The following is a 25,313-nucleotide window of genomic DNA, read 5'->3' on the forward strand; positions in this document are numbered from 1 at the left end:
GACGGCGGTATCCGCCCAATCCTCGACCTGAGGCCCCTCAACTCCCACTTGAAGACCATGAGATTCTGCATGCTGCGTACAGTGGATGTCTTACACCACATCCAGGCGGGCGACTGGTTGCCACCATCGACCTGAAAGACGCCTATTTCCATGTTCCCATTGCGCCACACCACAGGCAGTTCCTGCGGTTTGCCTTCGAGGGCCAGGCTTTCGAGTTCAATGTTCTGCCCTTTGGGATATCGCTGGCACCCCGTGTGTTCACCAGGTGTGTGGCAGCGGCATTGGCACCACTTCAGGCAAGGGGTTTGCGTGTCCTGCCTTACCTGGACGACTGGCTCGTCTGTTCATGGTCAGCAGCTCAGGCCCGCACCGACATCGCGACTGTGCTCTCACATGTCACAGAGCTGGGGCTCAGGGTGAATTACAAGAAGAGCTCGCTGGTGCCCAGCCAGGAGACGATTTTCTTGGGCAGGCACCTGGATTCGAGGTCGTTGATGGCAACCCCCTCCCAGACCAGGATCCACAACATCCGCCTGCTACGTGGCCGCTTTGGACGGGGCAGGTCACTCGCCCTGAAGACCTTTCAGCGCCTGCTGGGCATGCTTACGGCAGCCTCCTCTCTGGTCCCGCTGGGGCTCCTGGACTTGCGTCCACTTCAGAGGTGGCTCAACGGTCTCCACCTCCACCCGGCGCTACGGGCTGTGTTCCTCGGCCTACAGCACTTCCTCCCAGGCCTGGCCGGCAGACACGTCCTGGTGCGGACGGACAACGCTACGGTAGTGTACTGCATCAACCACCAGGGAGGCACCAAGTCCCTCCAGTGCTTGGAAGTGGCTGGCCAACTTCTGCGGTGGGCCCATCAACATCTCTTGAGCCTGCGTGCCATGTACTTGTCAAGCACTGCCAACAAGGCAGCAGATCTGCTGTCCCGCCAGGACCCCGATCCCGGGGAACGGAGATTCAACCCAGCGGTGGTTCTTGCCATCTGGGAATGTTTTGGCAGGGCAGAGGTGGACCTCTTTGCCTGCCAGGAGTCGACACACTGCCCTCTGTGGTTCAGCCTCCACGGCCCCAGCTCCCTGGGCCAGGATGCGCTGGCGCATGCTTGGCCGAGGCAACTGCTGTATGCCTCCCCCCCCTCTGCCGCTGATCGTGCCAACCCTACACAGGGTTGCGATGGACCACCACGGGCTGCTGCTTGTCGCCCCTCGGTGGCCGGGCCGAGCGTGGGTTCCGAAGTTGCTGCAACTTCCGAACGGCGACCCCTGGTGCCTGCCAGTGAGGATGGACCTGCTATCACAGCTGGGAGGGCAGATCTGGCACCCGGATCCAGCCCGTCTGCAGCTCTGGGTGTGGCCGCTGAAGGGCCGGACCCCCTGCTAGGTCTTTGTGAGCTGGCAGTGGTCAACACCATTGCAAGCTCTCGGGCACTCTCCACCAATGCCCTCTACGCCAACAGATGGAGGCTTTTTTCCAACTGGTGCTTGACTTGGGGGGAGGAGCCTACATGCTGCCCCCTGACGACCATTCTACTGTTCCTCCAGTCTCTGCTTGATAAGGGTCTTACTCCTTCCACCATCAAGGCCTATGCAGCTGTCATCTCTGCTCAGCATGCCAGAGTTGGGGAAGGACTGTGGGGTCCCACCCCTTGGTGGCACGTTCTTGAAGGGTGCTCTCCGGTTGAGACCCCTCCGACGGGGCCGGGTACCCACATGGGATCTTCACTTGGTGCTGCAGGCTCTCTGCGACGCACCGTTTGAGCCCCTGCTCATGGCAGACATTTCATGGCTCTCCCTGAAGACTGCTTTTCTTCTGGCCATTACATCGACGAGGCGCGTCGGGGAATTACACGCGCTGTCAGTCAGTGGGGAGTGCCTGCAGTGGCACTCCGGCAATAGTGGGGTCACTCTGTGGCCTAACCCCTCCTTCCTCCCGAAGACCCTCTCTGCTACCTTCGTCAACCAGCCCCTTAGCCTTGCGGCGTTCGAGGCGGGCCATGGTGAGAGGTCGGAACTTTTGTGCCCAGTTCGCGCCCTCAGGGTGTACGTGTCCCGTACGGAGGGCTTCCGTAGGAGTGACGCCCTGTTTCTGTGCCACACAGGGCCGAGGAGGGGTCTGGCGCTCTCTAAGCAGAGGCTATCCAAGTGGATAGTCGGCCATATTACATGCCTACAGGCACAGTGGCTCCCCGATTCCTCCGGCTGTCAGGGCGCACTCTGCACGGGGCGTGGCGGCCTCATGGGCATCACTGAAGGGCGTGCCCCTTTCAGACATATGCAGCGCAGCCTCCTGGGCTTCCAGCTGCACCTTCACCAGGTTTTACCGTCTTAATGTCGTCCCACATAATCCTGTGGCGACGGCCGTCATTCCAGGCCCGTCACAGCAGCACTGAGTACGGGTAGGCACTCCTCATGACCTGGTTGGTATTAGTCATCCATGTGCTGAAAGCACCGCCTCTGGCGGTCAGGAGAAACGAAATAGAACGAGGGTTATGTATATAACCGCGGTTCTATGAGTTTCGGATGACCGCCAGAGCTTGGCAGTCACTTGGAGTGTACACGAGAAGATTTGCCAAGAGGTCACTTCCTGGGTTCACCGGTCTTTTATACCGGGGTCACGGGGTGATGTCACCCAGGTCACACGTGACTTTGTTGTTATTATTACTCGACCTGCACGTTCGTGTGATGGATATCCATGTGCTGAAAGCACCGCCTCTGGCGGTCATCTGAAACTCATAGAACCGCGGTTATATACATAACCCTCGTTTAGAGCTGTCACTCTCAACGCCATTACTGACAAGATGGAATTAAAATGGATTTTTGGGGGGTTAGCACCATTTGATTTACACAACATGCCTACCAATTTAAAGGTGCAAATTGTTGTTTTATTGTGACACAAACAATAATCAAAACTGCTCACTGTATGGGAATTAATGTCAACTTTCATGCCATGGGTTTCCTTTTGTTTTGCTGGTTTCTTCCCAACATCCAAGAACATGCGTATGGCTATGCTAAATTGTGACTAGGTGTGAATGAGTTTAGGAAAGAGTGTATGAATGCCATCCAGGGTGTATTCCTGCCTCACATCCAGTGCTCCTAGGATGAGCTTTGGACCCTGATCAGGATGAAGTAACTATTGAAGATGAATGGAGAGGAATTTCATCTTATCTCATCTCATTATCTCTAGCCGCTTTATCCTTCTACAGGGTCGCAGGCAAGCTGGAGCCTATCCTAGCTGACTACGGGTGAAAAGTGGGGTACACCCTGGACAAGTCGCCAGGTCATCACAGGGCTGACACATAGACACAGACAACCATTCACACTCACATTCACACCTACGCTCAATTTAGAGTCACCAGTTAACCTAACCTAACCTGCATGTCTTTGGACTGTGGGGGAAACCGGCACACCCAGAGGAAACCCATGTGGACACAGGGAGAACATGCAAACTCTGCACAGAAAGGCCCTTCGCCGGCCACGGGGCTCGAACCCAGACCTTCTTGCTGTGAGGCGACAGCGCTAACCACTACACCACCGTGCCACCCGAGAGGAATTTCATTGAAAGAAATTATTTTTAGTATTTCCACTAATTTCAATATGGATGGATTATAGATTATCAATGAATTGTGTTGACCTAAAGAGAAAATACGTGTGCAGGTGATTTTTCACCGAAATATTAAACATCTTTTTTGTGGGCCTTTTAATTTCTTTTGTTTTCAAAATGACGTCATTTGAAGATCTTAGTTTGTCACGTATATTATTTGTATTCACACACAGCTCCTGTACCCGGTCCTGCCAGGCCTGTTAGACAGTAATCCTTTCTCGGAGAATGGGCAGGTGCACATCCCTCATGAAGTTGCCAGTGTGTTGGACATCCTTACAAAGACACTGAATCTCACCAAAGACTTCCACATACATCCTGAAATTTCCGTACAGCTATTCGCTTATCTCTTCTTCTTCGTCAATGCCTTCCTCTTCAACCTGCTCATGGAGAGAGGTAAAAGTCTCTTATTGGTGTTTCTCTTTCTGAAATGACATGATGTGCATCTTAATACCAGGGATAGTATATAGACATATAGGATGCACCTCTTTTACATTTGGTACCAATACAGAGAGATGCTTGTGCTAATTCGTTTCCCAAGTTTTGTCCAGCATTTTCATTATTTTCATGAAGTGCACTTACAGTATGTCGTAAGTATTAAGACCAGTGTCTGTCAGCCAATTTTTTTTTTTTACCAGTCTCTTTTTCAATTATTACAATTCTTCATTTCACATGTTCTGATTCAGTAAGTGTATACACAGCAAGCTGATTTTGTAACATTTTATTTAGACTGACACTTGTATGTTGTTTGTATGAAGGGTCAGGGGGGAGCTTTTACCACTGGTCCTGTGGGGTTCAGATCCGTGCAAATTTGGATGTGCTGATAGACTGGGCTTACATGGCAGGCCTCGGAGAACTGGCACAGAGCCACCTCCTCAAACTCTCCTCCGCTGTCAATCTGCTGGCCACCACTCGAGAACATCTGCTGCAGGTCAGAGACACTTTCTTTCTCCTCTTTATACGTGAATATACACTCACTGGCCACTTTATTAGGTACACCCATCCACCTGCTGTTTGATGCAGTTCTTTAATCAGCCAATCCCTTGACAGCAGCACAATGCACTACTGTCTTATACATCTTACCTTTTACTTTTGCTGGGACTTTCCTATCACAAACGACTCCCAAAATCCTTCTCCAACTGCTCCACACTGCCTGCACTCTCTTTTCTCACCTCACTATCGCAGCCTCCATTTTCCTGCACAGTTGACCCCAGGTACTTGAATTCACCAACTTTCTTTACGTCTACTCCTTGCAGCTTCACTTAATATTTAACAAAATACAGATATGAAATCTTCTAACTATCGAGTGCAATTTTGAAAGGAGTTAGACAGTGTTCATTGATACTTCAGTTCTTTTGGACCATCCTGTCCATGCTGACAATCCTAAATGCAAACAGAAGCATTTTTCAAGCCTTGAAACACTTCTCACTCCCTCTGACTGCAGTCTTATAAAATGTTACGAACACAAGGACAACTGTTGGAGTGCACACAGGCCCGGCGCCATGGGGGGGCGAAAGGGGGCGTCGCCCCCTCGTGGCTACAGCCCCGCCCCCTCAACGGAGACTCAGATCACTTAATTGTTTTCTTATGAAAATATAGTGTATTATAGACGTATTAATAATTTGCATTTTCAAATACGAAATATTAAGTGGTTGCGCATTGCACAAAATACATTTCACATAAATCACTACTAAAACTGGCACGGTAGAACAAATCTGATTGGTTGTTATGATTCTTACGTTGCAATCGTAGAATTCAACTGTATTAAGGTAGGATTATTTCAAAAAGCCTGAATTTAATATTAACCCTGTTTTAGACATATGTATCAATCCTAACTACTGGGGACTACTAGTTATTGTGGGTGTATGTGTGAAATGCTGACACAGCCGCGCACACACAGACCTGTGATAAGGACAAGGGGAGGGGTCGTGCGAGCGGGGGTTTTACATGTACACTTACAAGTGCACAATCCTGTAATATGCAGTCAGTTTACGGGAGTAGTCTTTCCCCCTCCGAATTAAATGAATTCAATCACAATATTGTGAATCCATTTTCTTTCTATAGGCTGAGTTTATCTCCGTTTATGTTGGTGTATGTGTTCATATATGGTCCGCTTTGTGCTCAAATAGCGTAAGAATACGTGTCGTTGACGTCACCCCCCATGCAGCGGGGGTGAAAATTCATCACTTCAGAGTGTTTTGTCCCCTACACGCCTAAACTGGGATCGCGGATTAAGTGGTTAGCGTTGACTCAGTGCGAGTCAGGAAGGCTATTACTGGTGCAGCCGCGGGGTCTGTTGATTTTTTTAAATTATGATTTTGGCCGCCGAGCCAAGTACCTTAGACTTGCATTGATGTTTTGTTTTCATGCCGCGGAGCTATTTGTATGTATTTTAAATGTAAAGGACTTGCCTATAGGTTTGTGTATGTTGTTTTATGTTTGGCATCTTTCCGGTTGTACCGCGTGTCTGTGAGAAAATTGGAGGGGAGGGTTAACAGGTGGGCACGGGAGTTGATAAAGCGCAACTGCCCTGGTAATATGCCACATGATTTTCCCGTAAGCAACCTTCGGGGCCGTGGTTTTGTGGTTGGCGCAGTTAATTGTTTGAAACACGTTGTCAGACCGCCATCACTACTACACACTATATGAAAAATATTTGCCCCCTTGCGATTTCTAATTGCCCCCTTAGTAAACTGTTCCTAGCGCCGGGCCTGAGTGCACAGAATCATTCTGTCGTGTCGTCATCCAATTACAAGTTTCTATTGACTGTCTTTCAACGTTATCCATCAGGAATAGACATCAGGAATTAGTGCAGTGCTTAGAAATAATTAACAGGGAGTATTAACCATTAAAGGATTAAGACTGGCGAACACAAAGGGTCATTCAATCCAGCAGATAAAGATGACATGGCGGATAAGCCTTGCCTACATGTATCCAGTGCGGGTTTTTTACTCTGTAGCATGGTTTATTGTCTGCATGTGAAAGTCACCATTCATGATACACAGCGCTGCATTCTACATGCTCTAAATAGCAATAGTGTGGCTTCCTTGGATGAGAAAAATAGCAATATTCTTATCGGCTGAAAGTGACCTGAGACATTCACTCATAGATAATGAACTCATGATTCAGTAGCAGCAAATTATGCTCATCCTTTAAGTGTAACTCTTAAAGCAAATGCTACGTGCAGATAAATCATTTGGACATATTTTTGTTACTCTTAGACCTTCTTAACTTAGTCACAGGTGTAATTCACTTTTACACCACTGTCATAAATACAAATCGCACTTTGAGCTCCCGTCGTGAACATCTGTACACATGCATTTGTTGACAAGCTGAAGGATACAGAACCGGCAAAGATGGACCAAACTTTTTGGTGTGTGATGAATTTAATTATTTGCATGCTAGCCTGAGATGGGACCGAGGTTAGATGACTTTTTGTCATCCAGAAAACTACAAATCTCAGTGAAACGGTGATAACACTGATAAGGTTACAACCTATGTTGCATTTGTAATCTTTCATCGTAACATGGGCAGGGATGGACACTCTGCTCTTGGATTGTCATTGTTTTCCCGTTAGACATGAGACAGATCATTACTTCTGTCTTGAAGTAAACATGCATGCTCAGACTTTTTTTTTTCTCTGTGGCAGTTAAAGTTATGGCAGTACTGCACATAACTCTGATTAGTGATATTCTAAGCGAACATAACCAGAATCATACTATCACTGACCTGTTTAATGCCAAAGAACAGCTAGTCAACTAAATTAACCTTACAGAAATTCGATGTCCTTGACACAAAGTGATGCAAACTTGGACAGCCAACAAAGCTAGACAGCAACCGACACAAGAGCACTTATTACCAGTACTGATGTCCGAGTGTTATCTAGCAAGTTTGCTAACATCAACTCAATATAGCTAGCGGCTAAACTTCTGTCGAAATGGACTGACTTGGTTTATGATCAAAGCCTAGTGAGTCGACAACTTTGCTAACACAGCCAAAGATCAAGCAAGTGCAACAATACAACACATAGCAAGCCAGCTAATGTAATATTACTTGCTAGTTAAACAGAAAGAAGGCCAGTTTGGCGTCTGTCTTGCAGTCTTTTATCTCTCTTAGCTCTCGCCAACAAGTAAAAACCAGTCCAAGATTTACTCTTATCCAGTCTTTTGCTCGCTCACTCTCTTGTTCTCTTCCTGGCTTCCTCTGACAGTATCTTCTTTGGTCTCTCAGCTTCTGCCACAATGTCTGTACTGAGAATACCGAGCTAGCTTCTTCAGTTCTTGTTGTGTGACTTGGTGCTGTAAAGCGTTACGCAGCTCTCGTGAGAGGGCTCAGGGATGCTCCACCAGGGATACATTGTGCTATAACTGGTGACCTGGGCACGGACTCGGAATGGAAGACAAGCCGTTCTCCCTATGACAAGTCAATGTACCATCAAAATGATTTTGAAGCTGCTATTTTTAAGTAAATTCCTACATAGTGCTGATTTAATGTTCTCTACTAGTGACCAATGCAATTTCAACTAAATGTACTTATATGAGTGAAACTTTCATACCCATCTTTCCTTGTAGAATAACAGGAATAAGATTACTTGTATCCTGTTTTTCATCGGGGTCGGCATGGTGGTGTAGTGGTTAGCACTGTCGCCTCACAGCAAGAAGGTCCTGGGTTCAAGCCCAGTGGCTGACGGGGGCCTTTCTGTGTGGAGTTTGCATGTTCTCCCCGTGTCTGTGTGGGTTTCCTCTGGGTGCTCCGGTTTCCCCCACAGTCCAAAGACATGCAGGTTAGGCTAATCGGTGGCTCTAAATTGAGCGTAGGTGTGAAAGGTTGTTTGTCTCTATGTGTCAGCCCTGTGATGATCTGGCAACTTGTCCAGGGTAAACCCCGCCTCTTGCCCATAGTCAACTGGGATAGAATCCAGCTTGCCTGCAACCCTGCACAGGATAAGCAGCTATGGATGAATGAATATTTTTCATCTGAATCAATAATTTCACCATTTGAGCCATACGTTTTGGGTCATTTGATACAAACAGAACTGTGCAGTTTGCAATGCATTTCTACTAAGCTGTCTTAGAAAATCACATGTCCTTAAATTGCAACATTTCCATCCAGTGGAATTGGGTAGTTTCTTCATTTCAGTTTTTTTTCAAACCCATAAATTAACTCCACTCTCACCTGAAACAGATCTGCTCAGTTCTGCCCTTATTTTGAAAATCGACCCAGAAGGCAGATGTAATTTCAACAGAGAGGGCGTGTCAGTTGTCTTATAGGCAGCAGAAGGTTCTACAAATCACAAACTGTTTCTAACTTGCCTAAGTAAATCCATATGTTCCTCTGTACAGGCATCATGGGGTTCTTTGAGGACAGAGTTTTCTTCACTTAGCCCTGCTCAGCTGCACCACATGCTGAGGGAGTACAACCCACAGCGGCCCTGCCCCTCCGCATGGATGCCCTGCAGTGTTGATGCTGACGCAGCATGCCGAACTGGTAAGAAAGTGTAGACAGTAACATTGATATATGATAGTAATATTGCCCTGCAGCAGCAGATCTCAGATTTTATGTCAGGCCGACACAGGAACGATCAAGACCTTTTCCGGGTTGTGTGTCACACCGTCACTGACTTGCAGCAACCCAAGTCCAGTGTGAGATTGAATTGTTTGTGTTATTACTGTAAATGCACATGCCCCTTTTTTGTCCTCCAGCTGATATTCTGGAGAGTTTTGATAACCACCCGCCTCTTGTCCTGCCCATCGATGACTTTCAGCTGAACTTAAAGAAGCCTATTGGAGATACAAGTCTCATTCAAGAACTTGTTCAGCTTCAGGCAGACATCAAAACACTTAATGTTGGAACATCATCTGCACAGTGTGCTCAGGTAAGCAGTAATATTTAAATAATATTGGCTGGCTTTTTTTCATGGTATATCAGATATATTCCATTCAGAATGCAATATATCTGATATACCATGAAAAAACACCTGCCAATAATAATAATAATAATAATAATAATAATAATATTATTATTATTACACATTTTATGGAACAGTTATAGATTTTACAAGATTTGTTCACTCGCTAGCACGGAAGTTTTACGTGTAATATGTATCTTATGGCATTTTCAATTCACTGTGACAGTTTACTGCAGGTGCTAATGGTGAATGAAGAAATGCTTTCAACGAGAAGCAGAAAACTTTCTCATTGAATATTCACATCAGCTCTGACGTGTGACGTTTTGTTGTCTTGACAACCATGCAATATCGTAAACCATATTCAATGCTCATTCTCCATTGGGTAGAGTGACATAATACATGTAGGATAAGTGATATGCTAACAATATTGCATGCTATCAAACCAAATGAATGAAACCCGCTAGAAGGGAATAGAATACATGTTTTTATTCCATCGAAAAAGTGTCCTGTATGTATAATATTAATGTGGCAGCGGGGGCGTGGTCAAGCACCGGTCTGTGACAGGAGGGCGGAGTCGGGGAAGGTAAGTGGCAGATTCACTTCACCTGAGAGCAATTAACCTGTGTTTGTGTGTCTTCCCAGGGACCGCGCCCTATTTAGGGAGGGAGAGCGAGAGCAGAGGAGATCTCTCCCGAACCAGACACCTGATGTGTGTGTGTGCGTGTGTCTGGGTAAAACCTCTTGTGTCCCCTGAAAAGTGGAAACAATTAAACTGTTTGTTGAACCTGATCTCTGTCCTGCCGTCCTCTGTGCTCCACCCACACCTAGGGAAGTCTACAGTGGAACCGAAACCCGGGAAATGGAGCACCAACCCAGCAGCCCCATGGAATCCTCCCCGTTCACCGACCTGGTCCACGCCCTCGCCACGGCTCAGCAAAGCCAGCACCAGGCGCTCATCACACTCCGAAAGGAACAAGAGCGGCGCTTCGATGCCCTGGTGCTGGCCCAGCAAGAAGATCGCAAGGCGTTCCGGCGTCTCCTCGCGTCGGCGGGGCCCACCAGCGCTCCGGCCGCGGGCCCGTCTCCCCTCACCTTAACTAAGATGGGCCCGCAGGATGACCCCGAGGCTTTCTTCACGTTATTCGAACAGGTCGCTGAAGCCTCGGGGTGGCCGATGGAGCAGCGCGCGGCGCGCCTCCTCCCCCTCCTGACGGGAGAGGCGCAGCTGGCTGCACTACAGCTCCCCGCCGATCGCCGGCTGGCCTACGCCGACCTTCGCCGGGCTGTCCTTCAGCGCGTGGGGCGCACGCCGGAGCAGCAGCGCCAGCGCTTCCGCGCGCTGCGGATGGAGGAAGTCGGCAGCCCGTTCGCGTTCGGCCAGCAGCTCCGGGACGCCTGCTGGCGGTGGCTGAGGGCCGAAGATCGCGACGCCGAGGGAATCGTCGATCAGGTGGTACTGGAACAGTTCATCGCCCGCTTACCAGCAGGAGCCGCGGAGTGGGTCCAGTGCCACCGCCCGGCGTCGCTGGATCAGGCAGTCGAGCTGGCGGAGGATCATCTGGCGGCTGTCTCGGCGGCAGGACAGCGGATGTCGACATCTCTTCTCTCCTCTTCTCTTTCTCTCTCTCTCTCCCCTCCTTCTGTGTCCCGTCCTCGCCCCATTCCCCCACCGCGGAGGCGGGGGCCGGCACCACCCCTGCCGGCCCGCCGCACCCGCGGTGCCCTCCCGTTTCTCCCTTCTGTGTCTGTCTCTCCCCCACCTCAGGTGAGTGAGCCCCAGAGCACCGGTGCAGAGGGGAAGCCCGGGCCGGTTTGCTGGCGCTGCGGGGAACCGGACCACCTTCAACAGCAGTGCACAGCAATGGAAGTGGGCGCGGTGGTTCGGATCCCCGACGCGCCAGAGGCCGCCCTCGATCGGGCCGGAGCGTATCGCATACCGGTGAGTATCCAAGGGGCTACATATCAGGCATTGGTGGATTCTGGTTGTAATCAGACCTCAATTCGCCAAAGCCTGGTTCAAAACGAGGCATTGGGGGGAGCACAAGGGGTGAAGGTTTTGTGTGTGCACGGGGATGTTCACAGCTACCCTTTGGTGTCGGTCCACATTATTTTCAGAGGGGAAAAATTTATAGTGAAGGCGGCGGTTAATCCTCGCCTTACCCACTCGTTAATTTTGGGGACTGATTGGCCGGGATTTCGGGGTTTAATGACGCGCCTAGTAGAGAGTGGGTCCTGCCAGTTGACAGGGGGAGGTCCCGGTGTCGTTTTGGCGGGAGCAGCTGTCGCGGAGCCGTCTACGTCATCTCCGCGTCAGGGTGAGGAGCCACCGGCTCCTCCTCTCTCTATTGGGGAATCCCTCGCGGATTTCCCATTGGAGCAGTCGCGAGACGAGACTCTGCGGCATGCGTTTGACCAAGTGAGAGTAATCGATGGTCAAACGCTCCAGCCGAACGCCACCCCGTCCTTCCCCTACTTCGCGATTATGAAGGATAGATTATACCGAGTGACGCAGGACACTCAAACTAAAGAGCGAGTCACGCAGCTTTTGATTCCAAAGAGCCGCCGGGAATTAGTATTCCAGGCGGCTCACTTTAATCCCATGGCTGGACACTTAGGGCAGGATAAAACACTAGCCCGAATAATGGCCCGATTCTATTGGCCGGGGATTCGCGGCGATGTCCGTAGGTGGTGTACGGCATGCCGCGAATGCCAGTTAGTAAATCCAGCGGCCATTCCAAAAGCGCCGTTGCGCCCTCTACCGTTAATCGAGACCCCGTTTGAAAGAATTGGGATGGATCTCGTCGGGCCATTAGATCGGTCAGCACGAGGGTACCGCTTTATATTAGTTCTAGTGGACTATGCAACGCGATACCCGGAAGCAGTGCCTCTGCGCAATATCTCAGCACGCAGTATTGCAGAGGCACTCTTCCGCGTCATCTCCCGAGTTGGAATCCCGAAAGAGATTCTGACTGATCAAGGCACTACGTTTATGTCACGAACACTACGCGAACTGTATGGGTTATTGGGGATTAAGCCGATCCGCACCAGTGTATATCACCCACAAACGGACGGTTTAGTAGAACGGTTCAACCGCACCCTCAAAAATATCATTAAAAAATTCGTAAGTGAGGACGCACGTAATTGGGATAAGTGGCTCGAACCCTTGCTGTTCTCAGTGCGAGAGGTCCCTCAAGCCTCCACGGGGTTCTCCCCGTTCGAATTATTATATGGGCGTAAGCCGCGCGGCATCCTAGACGTGCTGCGGGAAAATTGGGAGGAGGGACCTTCACAGAGTAAGAATGAAATTCAGTACGTTATGGACCTGCGCGCAAAACTCCACACGCTCACCCACCTAACTCAGGAGAATTTGCGGCAGGCCCAGGAACGGCAAGCCCGCCTGTACAACAAGGGTACGCGCCTTAGAGAGTTCACACCGGGAGATAAAGTACTCGTACTCTTGCCCACGTCGAGCTCCAAATTAATCGCCAAGTGGCAAGGACCCTTTGAGGTCACACGGCGAGTCGGGGATGTCGACTATGAGGTGAGGCGAACAGACAGGGGTGGGGCGCTACAGATTTACCACCTCAATCTGCTCAAACTCTGGAACGAGGAGGTCCCCGTGGCGTTGGTGTCGGTAGTTCCGGAGAAGGCGGAGCTGGGGCCGGAGGTTCAAAAAGGGAATTTGGCATCATGTACCTCTCCGGTCCCCTGTGGAGACCACCTCTCCCCGACCCAACTCACGGAGGTCGCCCAGTTGCAGGCCGAGTTTTCGGATGTGTTCTCGCCCCTGCCCGGTCGCACTAACCTCATAGAACACCACATAGAGACACCCCTGGGGGTGGTAGTGCGTAGCCGCCCTTATAGACTACCCGAACACAAAAAAAAGGTGGTTCGGGAAGAACTTCAGGCCATGCTCGAAATGGGCATCGTCGAGGAGTCCCACAGCGACTGGAGCAGCCCGGTGGTCTTGGTTCCCAAGGCCGACGGCTCGGTCCGGTTCTGTGTGGACTATAGAAAAGTCAACGCGGTGTCTAAATTCGACGCGTACCCAATGCCTCGCATTGATGAGCTGCTCGATCGACTAGGCACGGCTCGCTTTTACTCGACACTGGATTTAACGAAGGGATATTGGCAGATCCCCTTGACTCCATTATCCCGGGAGAAAACGGCCTTTTCCACACCGTTCGGCTTACACCAGTTCGTCACACTTCCGTTTGGGCTGTTTGGGGCGCCCGCTACGTTTCAGCGGCTGATGGACCGGGTCCTCCGGCCCCACGCCACCTATGCGGCCGCCTACCTGGACGACATTATCGTTTATAGTAACGACTGGCAGCGGCACCTGCAACACCTGAGGGCCGTCCTTAGGTCGCTGAGACGGGCGGGACTCACGGCCAACCCAAAGAAGTGTGCGATTGGGCGGGTGGAAGTACGGTATCTGGGCTTCCACTTGGGCAACGGGCAGGTGCGTCCCCAGATTAATAAGACAGCAGCGATTGCGGCCTGCCCGAGGCCCAAGACCAAAAAGGGGGTGAGACAGTTCCTGGGGCTGGCTGGCTACTATCGTAGGTTTATACCTAATTATTCGGACGTCACCAGCCCGCTGACTGACCTCACTAAAAAGGGGGCGCCAGATCCGGTCCAGTGGACGGAGCAGTGCCAGCGGGCTTTCTCTGAGGTAAAGGCTGCACTGTGTGGGGGGCCACTTTTACACTCCCCTGACTTCTCTCTCCCTTTTATGTTACAGACGGATGCGTCGGACAGAGGGCTGGGGGCCGTTTTGTCCCAGCAGGTGGAGGGGGAGGATCGCCCGGTCCTATACATCAGCCGGAAGCTGTCAGTGCGTGAGGGGCGCTACAGCACGATTGAGAAGGAGTGCCTGGCGATCAAATGGGCGGTCCTCGCCCTCCGGTACTACCTGCTGGGGCGCTCTTTCACCCTCTGTTCGGACCACGCGCCCCTCCAGTGGCTCCACCGCATGAAAGATGCCAACGCGCGGATCACCCGTTGGTATCTGGCGCTCCAACCCTTTAATTTCAAGGTGGTCCACAGGCCGGGGGCGCAGATGGTCGTGGCGGACTTCCTCTCCCGTCAAGGGGGGGGGGAGTCGGCTGCGGGCCGGACGGCTGCCCGGCCTGAGTCGGGCGGTGGGGGTATGTGGCAGCGGGGGCGTGGTCAAGCACCGGTCTGTGACAGGAGGGCGGAGTCGGGGAAGGTAAGTGGCAGATTCACTTCACCTGAGAGCAATTAACCTGTGTTTGTGTGTCTTCCCAGGGACCGCGCCCTATTTAGGGAGGGAGAGCGAGAGCAGAGGAGATCTCTCCCGAACCAGACACCTGATGTGTGTGTGTGCGTGTGTCTGGGTAAAACCCCTTGTGTCCCCTGAAAAGTGGAAACAATTAAACTGTTTGTTGAACCTGATCTCTGTCCTGCCGTCCTCTGTGCTCCACCCACACCTAGGGAAGTCTACAATTAATAATAATAATAATAATAATAATAATATTGGCTGACTTTTTTTGTGGCATATCAGATATATTCCATTCAGCTAGCATAATAGTGAACAAGTTGAAGATGAGTTCAGTATCATGCTAGCTGAATGGAATATATCTGATTTACCACAAAAAAAGCCATTATTATTATTATTATTATTATTATTATTATACATACACATTCAATGGAACAATTATAGATTTTACAAAAAGTTCAGAACAGGGGGGTAACTTACCAATATCGAATGCTGATTCTGATTGAATGTAATTCAATGTTCTGTCAATCCAATGTACATGTACAAAGTCAAAGTTCTAACAATAAAAATGGTACAAGTTCAAAAAGCCTGAACAACATCTCAACTTATATACAAGCTATATACAGGTTGAGAGTTCAAGTTCAAAGTTAATTTTGGTAGTGGTTAATTATTACACTGCAGTTGTTCAAAACAAAAGGGCTTTGCTGAGTGAAATCCACGAGTGAAGTCCTCTTGTAAAAGTCTCCGTCACTTTTCCTCACCTCCAAGTAGAACTTTGACAATATTTCCGCTATTGCTCTCTTTTCCAGTTTTTCGATGTCCGTTGGTATGTTTTTCTCTTGTAAATATGCGTGAAGAATATATAATGAAGTGTTGGTAGCCTTTTGGGTGTTCAGCACGTCTTTAATTTCAGTTTTCAGTTTATTTATTTATTTAGCACTGAATTAACCCTGTCTTCTCTCTTTCCCTGCTGACAAAGAAATGATTGTGCGCATGCACAGCAGAAAAGTTTTGTCACTGGATCTTCGCATGAGCTCCGATTTGTAACGTTGTGTTGTCTTGACAAGGTGCAATATCATAACAATATTGCACGCTCATTCTCCTTTTGGGGAGAGTGGTGTAATACATGGAGGATAAATGATATAACATTGCATGCTATCAACCCACTAGAAGGGAATAGAATACTGTTTATGTTTTTATTCCATGCAAAAAGTGGCCTGTATGTATAATAATTAATAATAATTACAGTCCACTCCAGAATTATTGTTACACTTTATGAAAATGAGTCATTATCATGTTGAAAAATCCTTCTACCCTTCTATCCTATGTCTTAAGCACCTAGCAGGAGCAAGGGTTTGTTTGTTTTTAAAGAATGTCAGTTATATAATTTAAATATTCTTTGGGGAGTCAGTCCTTTTTTGCACATAATATTAATAAATAAGTAATTAATAAGATTGAGAGATTAGTAGTTTCTTCAACTGTCTAAAAGATTGTGCAATGATTAGTTTGTGTTGTGTATATTTTATAGAATTATTCTCTAACAGGGTGCCAACCATTCTTAAATGGACAGTAAATAATGCTCAGCATCGCCTTTTTACTCATGAGGCTAATAATTGTAATTGTATCAAATTGTAATTGCACTTGCTCTTTTTTATCTAAAAAAAAACCCAGGACAGTTGGATTTTATTCATGAGACATTAGGGAGGGTTAATTACCAATACAGACATAACTAGAAGGGCACTCGGTAGAGTGCATACCTCAGCCAAGCCATATATTCTCAACATCAAAATCAAATCACTTGAACCTAGGATAATCCTGAAGCTGTACACTGAATTTCATCAAAATCCGTTCACTACTTTTTGAGTTACAATAGGAAGAGACAAAAAAATTCCTGCATACACATATCCAGATTCTGTATCGACATACATATTCAGATTTGCATCAAAATCTATTCGATTGTTCCTTGGCCCATGGCTCACCTTTTCTCAAAATTACATCGAAATCTGTTCACTAGTTTTTGAGTTACGTTGGGAACAGACAAACAAACAAACAAATGGAGGCAAAAACATAACCTCCTCCAACAAAATTGGTGAATGTAATAACGACTGTTGAATATGTATATAAGCAGTGGCCTTAATACTACAATTATTATAACATTTGGATACAATGTGAATTGATTTAGAAAATGCTCCTGAAGCTCACACAAATTTAGGATTAATCACTAACCACACTCTTGCGTCTAACTTTTAACCCATGTGACTACTACTATTACTACTACTACTAATTATTATTATTATTATTATTATTATTAGCCCTGTGATGACCTGGTGACTTGTCCAGGGTGTACCCCGCCTTTCGCCCGGAGTCAGCTGGGATAGGCTCCAGCTTGCCTGCGACCCTGTAGAAGGATAAAGCGGCTAGAGATAATGAGATGAGATGAGATTATTATTATTATTATTATTATATTTCAAAAGAAACCACTCACTTCTTATTATCTGTTATGTAGCGTGACTCTGCCCTACCCATGAAAGCCAAATGCATCAAAATGGAGGTTCTTCTAAAAGCGCATCTGGAACAAGGACACACACCATCGATGCTGCCTAAGAACTGTGATTCTTCCACTTCTTCAGTATCAGGTGATGAGGGCACCTGTGAAGTTCTGCTTACCCAAAAGATAAAGGCTCTGGATCTACAGGACAAAAAGGCAAACCACAATAGCAGAACTAAGCACTCAGCACTGGAAACCTCGTGCTTGCTTACCCCTCCGAACACACCACTGAGCTCAGAGCTGATGGTGTCTGAGACCGAATGCCAAGACATGGAGTCCCACCATCACACTCCCCAGTGCTGTGATACAACCAAACAAGAAGAAGGTGAGATGCAAAACAGAGAAGCTATTGCACACATCTTGTGAAGTTCAGGATGATGATCTTAGCAGTACTATGTTGTACTGGGGCAGCCACGGCCTGAAGGTTAGAGAAGCAGCCTTGGGCCCAAAGGGTTGTTGGTTTGATTACATTATATTACATTACATGGCATTTAATAGACATTCTTATCCAGAGCAACAAACAACGAGTGCAAAAGTCAGGTACATGAAGTACTGAACTTCTAGACAAGAAAGTTTTAGTGCCAACTGAATAAGTGACCGCAATACCTGGTGTAATATTCTGTTGAAATACCAATACTTAAACAGTCAAGGAAACAAATCAACCATATAATGTACAACTAAATAGAGAAATCAAACAGCTAACCCCAGGCTAGACTGTACACAGTCTGGGTTGGTCTAGACCAATACGCAGTTAAACAGTGGGCAGGGAAGAAGGGGAGAGGTGCAGCCTGAAGAGGTGAGTCTTCAGTCTGTCCTTGAAGGTAGTCAGGGAGTCAGCAGTTCTAACCTCAATGGGAAGGTCATTCCACCAACGGGGAACCAGGACAAACAGTATTCTTGAGTGGGCTGAGCAGGAGAGGAGGAGGGGCCAGGCGACTGGTAATGGCAGAGCGTAGGGATCTGGCTGGCATGTAGGGACGGATGAAACTCTAGAGGAGGCCCTAACCCTGTGACAGCCCCCGTAAGCTAGCAAACCCCCCCCCCCCCCCCCCCCGTAAGCTAGCACCAACATCTTAAATTTGATGCAAGCCATGATAGGTAGGCAAGCAGAGGGGTGACATGGGAAGAACGAGGGAGGTTGTAGACCAGGTGAGCTGCAGCATTCTGGATGAGCTGTAGGGTTCTGATGGCAGAAGCTGGAAGGCTAGCAAGGAGAGAGTTGCAGCAGTCCAAATGGGAGAGGATCAGTGCTTGGACCAGAAGCTGAGTAGAGTAGGCGGTAAGAAAAGGGCGGATCCTTCAGATGTTGTAGAGGAGAAATCTACATGTCCAGGTCACTGCAGCGATGTTCACTGAGGAGAGTTTAGTTTGATTCCTAGGACTGGCAGGAAAAATGTGAGGGGAATTTAGTGAATGAGCATGTATCTGTATCGTGGCTGAAGTGCCTTTGAGCAGGGCACCTAACCCCCTACTGCTCCCTGGGTGCTGTAGTGTAGCTGCACACTGCTCTGGGTACGTAGGTGTGTGCTTATTGCTCACTTGTGTATGCATGTGTGTGTTTACTGCTTCAGGTGGGTTAAATGCAATGGAGGAATTTCACTGTGCTTGAGTGTGCATGTGACAAAAAATAAATGCTGCTTCTTCTTGTAGATTAAATAGAATCCTCTGATTGACTGAATCATATCAACTGTCATATTGATTGAATGATGTTTAAATTGCTTGAATCTATAGGTGGATGTGGAAGGCATAAAGTCAGCAATGATGAAGTGTTTGTGGTGGAGCTGCTGAAGGGCCCTGGAGGACTAGGACTGTCTCTAGTGGATGGGGTGGTGAGAACTGCTGTAGAACTTTCCTCCTTTCCTGAAATAATGTTTAAATAATGTTTGTTTTTTTTTAAATTTGCATTTTCCTTCTTTAGTTTGCACTAAAGCTACAAGGGTAGTAGTAAATCACATAATGTGCTCATTTTCATCTGAGCTGTTAAATAATCTCAAATAGACTTGCTTAAGTGGTTTCAACAGTGTGTCTTCCCATCTGCCAGTCCACTGCAATGCACCAGGCACACACTCATACACCCCTATGGGTATGTTTTTGGGAGGTGCGAGGAAACCAGAGTACTTAAAAGAAAAAATGTACACGGACACATGGAAAATATACAAAGCACTGCATTGAGAGTAACTCGAGCTCAGGATTGAATCAGAGACTCTGGAGTTGTAAAGCAGTAATGCTACATGCTACACTATTATGCCGTCCAAGTTTGAGTTTGGTTTTGTAAAACTGTATGTGGTTTAAAGTAAAGAAGAAAGGTTAGGATGCAAATAATGTCTTGGTAAACTGACTACATTTGTGTTAATGGGTTATATTTGTTTCATTTTTGGTCAATTAAGTGGGTCTTCTCATGTCATTTTTTTTGTCTTTTACAATTGACTGAGCAGTCCAGAGTTTTTATTAAGCTTCTGGAGCTATTTGAGAGAAAAGAAGAAAAAAACATTCTTGTGAGACATTTGAATATCAATCTGTTTATGATATTAATACAGACAGAGAATTTTTGGTCTCTCTCTCAAAAAAAAAGTTAACTTCAAGTTATTTGTTTTGTAAAGTGCACCCCCATGTGGTGGAGAACATACATGTAGCTTTGATTCTCACAGCAGGACACATGGTGTCTGGGCAAATATCTGAATAACTATTGTACATCGATCAGCCAGAACATTATGACCACTTAGAGGTCAAGTGAATAACACTGATTATCTCATTACAGTGGCACCTGTCAAGGGGTGGGATATATTAAGCAGCAAGAGAACAGTCAGTTCTTAAAGTTGATGTGTTGGAAGCAGGAAAAATGGGCAAGTGTAAGGATCTAATGCCCCTTTTCCACCAAATCAGTTCCAGGGCTGGTTCAGGGCCAGTGCTTAGTTTGGAACCGGGTTTTCTGTTTCCACTGACAAAGAACTGGCTCTGGGGCCAGAAAAACCGGTTCCAGGCTAGCACCAACTCTCTGCTGGGCCAGAGGAAAGAACCGCTTACATCAGCGGGGGGGCGGAGTCGTTAAAACCAACAACAATAACAAGACCGCGAAAGATCGCCATTTTTAAGCGACGAGAAGCAGCAGCTGTACAAATGCGAAGTCATCCATTATTATTATTATTGTTGCTGCTGCTTCTTCCGTGTTGTTTTTGCTTCGATATTCGCGCCAAGGTTTATGCAAACGTAGCGATGTAACTGACGTATACAACGACGTAATGACGTGGCTTCCCTTAGCACCACGAGCTATGGAAAAGCAAACTGGTTCTCAGCTGGCTCACAAGTTGAACGAGTTGTGAACCAGCACTGGCCCCGAACCAGCACTGGAACTGATTTGGTGGAAAAGGGGTATAAGTGACTTTGACAAGGGCCAAATTGTGATGGCTAGATGACTGGGTCTGAGTATCTCCAAAATGGCACATCTTGTGGGGTGTTCCCAGTATGCAGTGGTTAGGACCGACCAAAAGTGGTCCAAGGACAATCGGTGAACTGGTGACAGGGTCGTGGCTGTCCAAGTGATTCACCTGGGGCATGAAGGCTAGCCCATATGGTCCAATCCTACAGAAGAGCTACTGTAGCACAAACTGCTGAAAAAGTTAATGCTGACACGTTTCTGTCTTAGCCAGCGTTAACTTTTTCTGCAGTTTGTGCTAGCTCTTCTACGTATCTTCCCAGCCATCTAGCCATCTCAATTTGGCCCTTGTTAAAGTCGCTTAGAGCCTTACGCTTGTCCATTTTTCCTGCTTTCAACACATCAACTTCAAGAACTGACTGTTCTCTTGCTGCCTAATATATCCAACCCTTTGACAGGTGCCATCGTAATGAGATACTCAATGTAATTCACTTCACCTGTCAGTGGTCTTAATGTTATGGCTGGTCGGTTTATAATACAGTGAAAATTACTCAGAAGCATGAATATACAGTGGTGCTTGAAAGTTTGTGAACCCTTTAGAATTTTCTATATTTCTGCATAAATATGACCTAAAACATCATCAGATTTTCACACAAGTCCTAAAAGTAGATAAAGAGAACCCAGTTAAACAAATGAGACAAAAATATTATATTTGGTCATTTATTTATTGAGGAAAATGAGCCAATATTACATATCTGTGAGTGGCAAAAGTATGTGAACCTTTGCTTTCAGTATCTGGTGTGACCCCCTTGTGCAGCAATAACTGCAACTAAACATTTCCGCTAACTGTTGATCAGTCCTGCACACCGGCTTGGAGGAATTTTAGCCCATTCCTCCATACAGAACAGCTTCAACTCTGGGATGTTGGTGGGTTTCCTCACATGAACTGCTAGCTTCAGGTCCTTCCACAACATTTTGATTGGATTAAGGTCAGGACTTTGACTTGGCCATTCCAAAACATTAACTTTATTCTTCTTTAACCATTCTTTGGTAGAATGATTTGTGTGCTTAGGGTCGTTGTCTTGCTGCATGACTCACCTTCTCTTGAGATTCAGTTCATGGACAGATGTCCTGACATTTTCCTTTAGAATTCGCTGGTATAATTCAGAATTCATTGTTCCATCAATGACGGCAAGCCGTCCTGGCCAAGATGCAGCAAAACAGGCCCAAACCATGATACTACCACCACCATGTTTCACAGATGGGATAAGGTTCTTATGCTGGAATGCAGTGTTTTCCTTTCTCCAAACATCATGCTTCTCATTTAAGCCAAAAAGTTCTATTTTGGTCTCATCCATACACAAAACATTTTTCCAATAGCCTTCTGGCTTGTCCACGTGATCTTTGGCAAACTGCAGACGAGTAGCAATGTTCTTTTTGGAGAGCAGTGGCTTTCTCTTTGCAACCCTGCCATGCACACCATTGTTGTTCAGTGTTTTCCTGATGGTGGACTCATGAACATTAACATTAGCCAATGTGAGAGAGGCCTTCAGTTGCTTAGAAGTTACCCTGGGGTCCTTTGTGACCTCGCCGACTATTACGCGCCTTGCTCTTGGAGTGATCTTTGTTGGTTGACCACTCCTGGGGAGGGTAACAATGATCTTGAATTTCCTCCATTTGTACACAATCTGTCTGACTGTGGATTGGTGGAGTCCAAACTCTTTAGAGATGGTTTTGTCACCTTTTCCATCCTGATGAGCATCAACAGCACTTTTTCTGAGGTCCTCAGAAATCTCCTTTGTTCGTGCCATGATACACTTCCACAAACATGTGTTGTGAAGATCAGACTTTGATGGATCCCTGTTCTTTAAATAAAACAGGGTGCCCACTTACACCTGATTGTCATCCTATTGATTGAAAACACCTGACTCTAATTTCACCTTCAAATTAACTGCTAATCTTAGAGGTTCACATACTTTTGCCACTCACAGATCTATAATATTGGATCATTTTCCTCAATAAATAAATGACCAAGTATAATATTTTTGTCTCATTTGTTTAACTGGGTTCTCTTTATCTACTTTTAGGACTTGTGTGAAAATCTGATGATGTTTTAGGTCCTATTTATGCAGAAATATAGAAAATTCTACAGGGTTCACAAATTTTCAAGCACCACTGTAGAGCTGCACAAAATAACATTTTAATAAATATACATGAAATAGGGGCGGCACGGTGGTGTAGTGGTTAGCGCTGTCGCCTCACAGCAAGAAGGTCCGGGTTCGAGCCCCGTGGCCGGCGAGGGCCTTTCTGTGCGGAGTTTGCATGTTCTCCCCGTGTCCGCGTGGGTTTCCTCCGGGTGCTCCGGTTTCCCCCACAGTCCAAAGACATGCAGGTTAGGTTAACTGGTGACTCTAAATTGACCGTAGGTGTGAATGTGAGTGTGAATGGTTGTCTGTGTCTATGTGTCGGCCCTGTGATGACCTGGCGACTTGTCCAGGGTGTACCCCGCCTTTCGCCCGTAGTCAGCTGGGATAGGCTCCAGCTTGCCTGCGACCCTGTAGAAGGATAAAGTGGCTAGAGATGATGAGATGAGATACATGAAATAGTGGCACGGTGGTGTAGTGGTTAGCGCTGTCGCCTCACAGCAAGAAGGTCTGGGTTCGAGCCCCGTGGCCGGCGAGGGCCTTTCTGTGTGGAGTTTGCATGTTCTCCCCGTGTCCGTGTGGGTTTCCTCTGGGTGCTCCAGTTTCCCCCACAGTCCAAAGACAGGCAGGTTAGGTTAACTGGCGACTCTAAATTGACCGTAGGTGTGAATGTGAGTGTGAATGGTTGTCTGTGTCAGCCCTGTGATGACCTGGCGACTTGTCCAGGGTGTACCCCGCCTTTCGCCCGTAGTCAGCTGGGATAGGCTCCAGCTTGCCTGCGACCCTGTAGAACAGGATAAAGCGGCTAAAGATAATGAAATGAGATGAGATACATGAAATATTGATTGTTGACTGTAATATGAGCATGATTCCAAATTTGAATGTGTGCTGTGAACATCGTAAACAGATCTCTCAGATCAGATCTACATGACTGTTTCTAAGTGTTTTGACAAATCAAGACATCCAGTAAACATAATCAAAATATTGTCGAACACAGTATTGTTTAACCACATCCCATCAAATGCTGATAAATGTGGTTTTAATGGAAAGCATATACCAGTCACTTTATGGAGCAATAGAGTTATGGTATAACATTTTCTTAATATCATCCTACTCAAGACACTCTGGTTTGAGTCTGTGAGATACTGTAATATCTGATGTGTTCTGTTATCAGGAAACACCAATGAAGATGAATGGGATTTATATTAAATCTGTGATCCCAGGGTCTCCTGCAGCTCTGAGTCAGAGACTGAGGCCGGGTGATCGACTTTTGGCAGTGAATGGCCATGGATTGGTTGGTTTGGACTACCACATGTGAGTCAACTTATACAAAGGCACTCGATTTGCGATTATATATGCAAGATGTGAATCATAAAATCCATTTCTGCAAAATGAAGAATTATGCATCAATCTAAGACCTTATTTTCTCATCTAGTGGCAGGGAGCTCATTCAGAAGGCTGGAGAGCAAGCTCAGTTGCTAGTTGCCCGGACTGAAAGTCGTCATGAAGACACGGTGCCAAAACGCTGAGCATACCAACCCATCTCTTCCTGACACACAAGTGCACTTTGAAACAGTTCTGCGAAAATGCCAAGATTTTATTCTCCTCAGTTTTTTTTTGTCTGAAGACACCATTTAAAACATTTTTTATAACGCTTATGACATGAATTTCCTTTTATATAATTTTTACTTCGTTTTTGTAATCTGTTTAACACATGGTCACTATACTTGTAGCAAAAATGATTATTAATTGATCAGTATACATAATAATAATAATAAACAGGACATTTCATTTGCATTCATTCTAAAACATCAAAACCGTAAACTGGTATGAAACAATTTAAAAACATTACTACTATTTAAGGTTGTATGAAAGACCCTAGGATCTCTGTTCAACTATCCTTCTCTTATTCAGACTCTAGATGTACAGGATTAGGGGGAGATGGGGGAGAGAGGATGGATGAGAAAAAAAGGACAAAGAGAGGCAGTGTGAGCTGGAAAGAAAGAAAAGTGAAAGACAAAGCGTCTCAGAGCATGTCTGCTTGGGAGAGTGCGTGCTTGTTTGTGAGATATCCAAGTTATTTCACAGTAAAGATAAGAATATTATTGTTACTGGAATCATTACAGTGGTGCTTGAAAGTTTGTGAACCCTGTAGAATTTTCTATATTTCTGCATAAATATGACCTAAAACATCATCAGATTTTCACACAAGTCCTAGAAGTAGATCAAGAGAACCCAGTTAAACAAATGTGACAAAAATATTATACTTGGTAATTTATTTATTGAAGAAAATGATCCAATATTACATATCTGTGAGTGGCAAAAGTATGTGAACCTTTGCTTTCACTATCTGGTGTGATCTCCTTGTGCAGCAATAACTGGAGCTAAACGTTTCTGGTAACTGTTGATCAGTCCTGCACACCGGCTTGGAGGAATTTTAGCCCATTCCTCCGTACAGAACAGCTTCAACTCTGGGATGTTGGTGGGTTTCCTCACTT

The 25,313-nt window shown here is 46.7% G+C and overlaps 1 protein-coding gene across 1 annotated transcript in view; it reads left to right on the forward strand.

The window, feature by feature from the left end:
- radil2b (Ras association and DIL domains 2b) overlaps positions 1-24,958 on the forward strand; it is a 57,073-nt gene extending 32,115 nt beyond the window's left edge. Inside the window, exons 9-16 of the mRNA XM_060939632.1 lie at positions 3,777-3,996; positions 4,359-4,531; positions 8,943-9,087; positions 9,303-9,475; positions 17,257-17,623; positions 19,030-19,127; positions 23,990-24,129; positions 24,251-24,958. Of these exons, the coding sequence (XP_060795615.1) occupies positions 3,777-3,996; positions 4,359-4,531; positions 8,943-9,087; positions 9,303-9,475; positions 17,257-17,623; positions 19,030-19,127; positions 23,990-24,129; positions 24,251-24,344 (1,410 nt within the window). The 3' untranslated portion in view covers positions 24,345-24,958. The remainder of the gene's footprint in view (positions 1-3,776; positions 3,997-4,358; positions 4,532-8,942; positions 9,088-9,302; positions 9,476-17,256; positions 17,624-19,029; positions 19,128-23,989; positions 24,130-24,250) is intronic.
- The last annotated feature ends 355 nt before the right edge of the window (positions 24,959-25,313 follow it).

The sequence above is a fragment of the Neoarius graeffei genome, chromosome 14, assembly GCF_027579695.1.
Source record: "Neoarius graeffei isolate fNeoGra1 chromosome 14, fNeoGra1.pri, whole genome shotgun sequence".
Classification (NCBI taxonomy): Eukaryota; Metazoa; Chordata; class Actinopteri; order Siluriformes; family Ariidae; genus Neoarius; species Neoarius graeffei.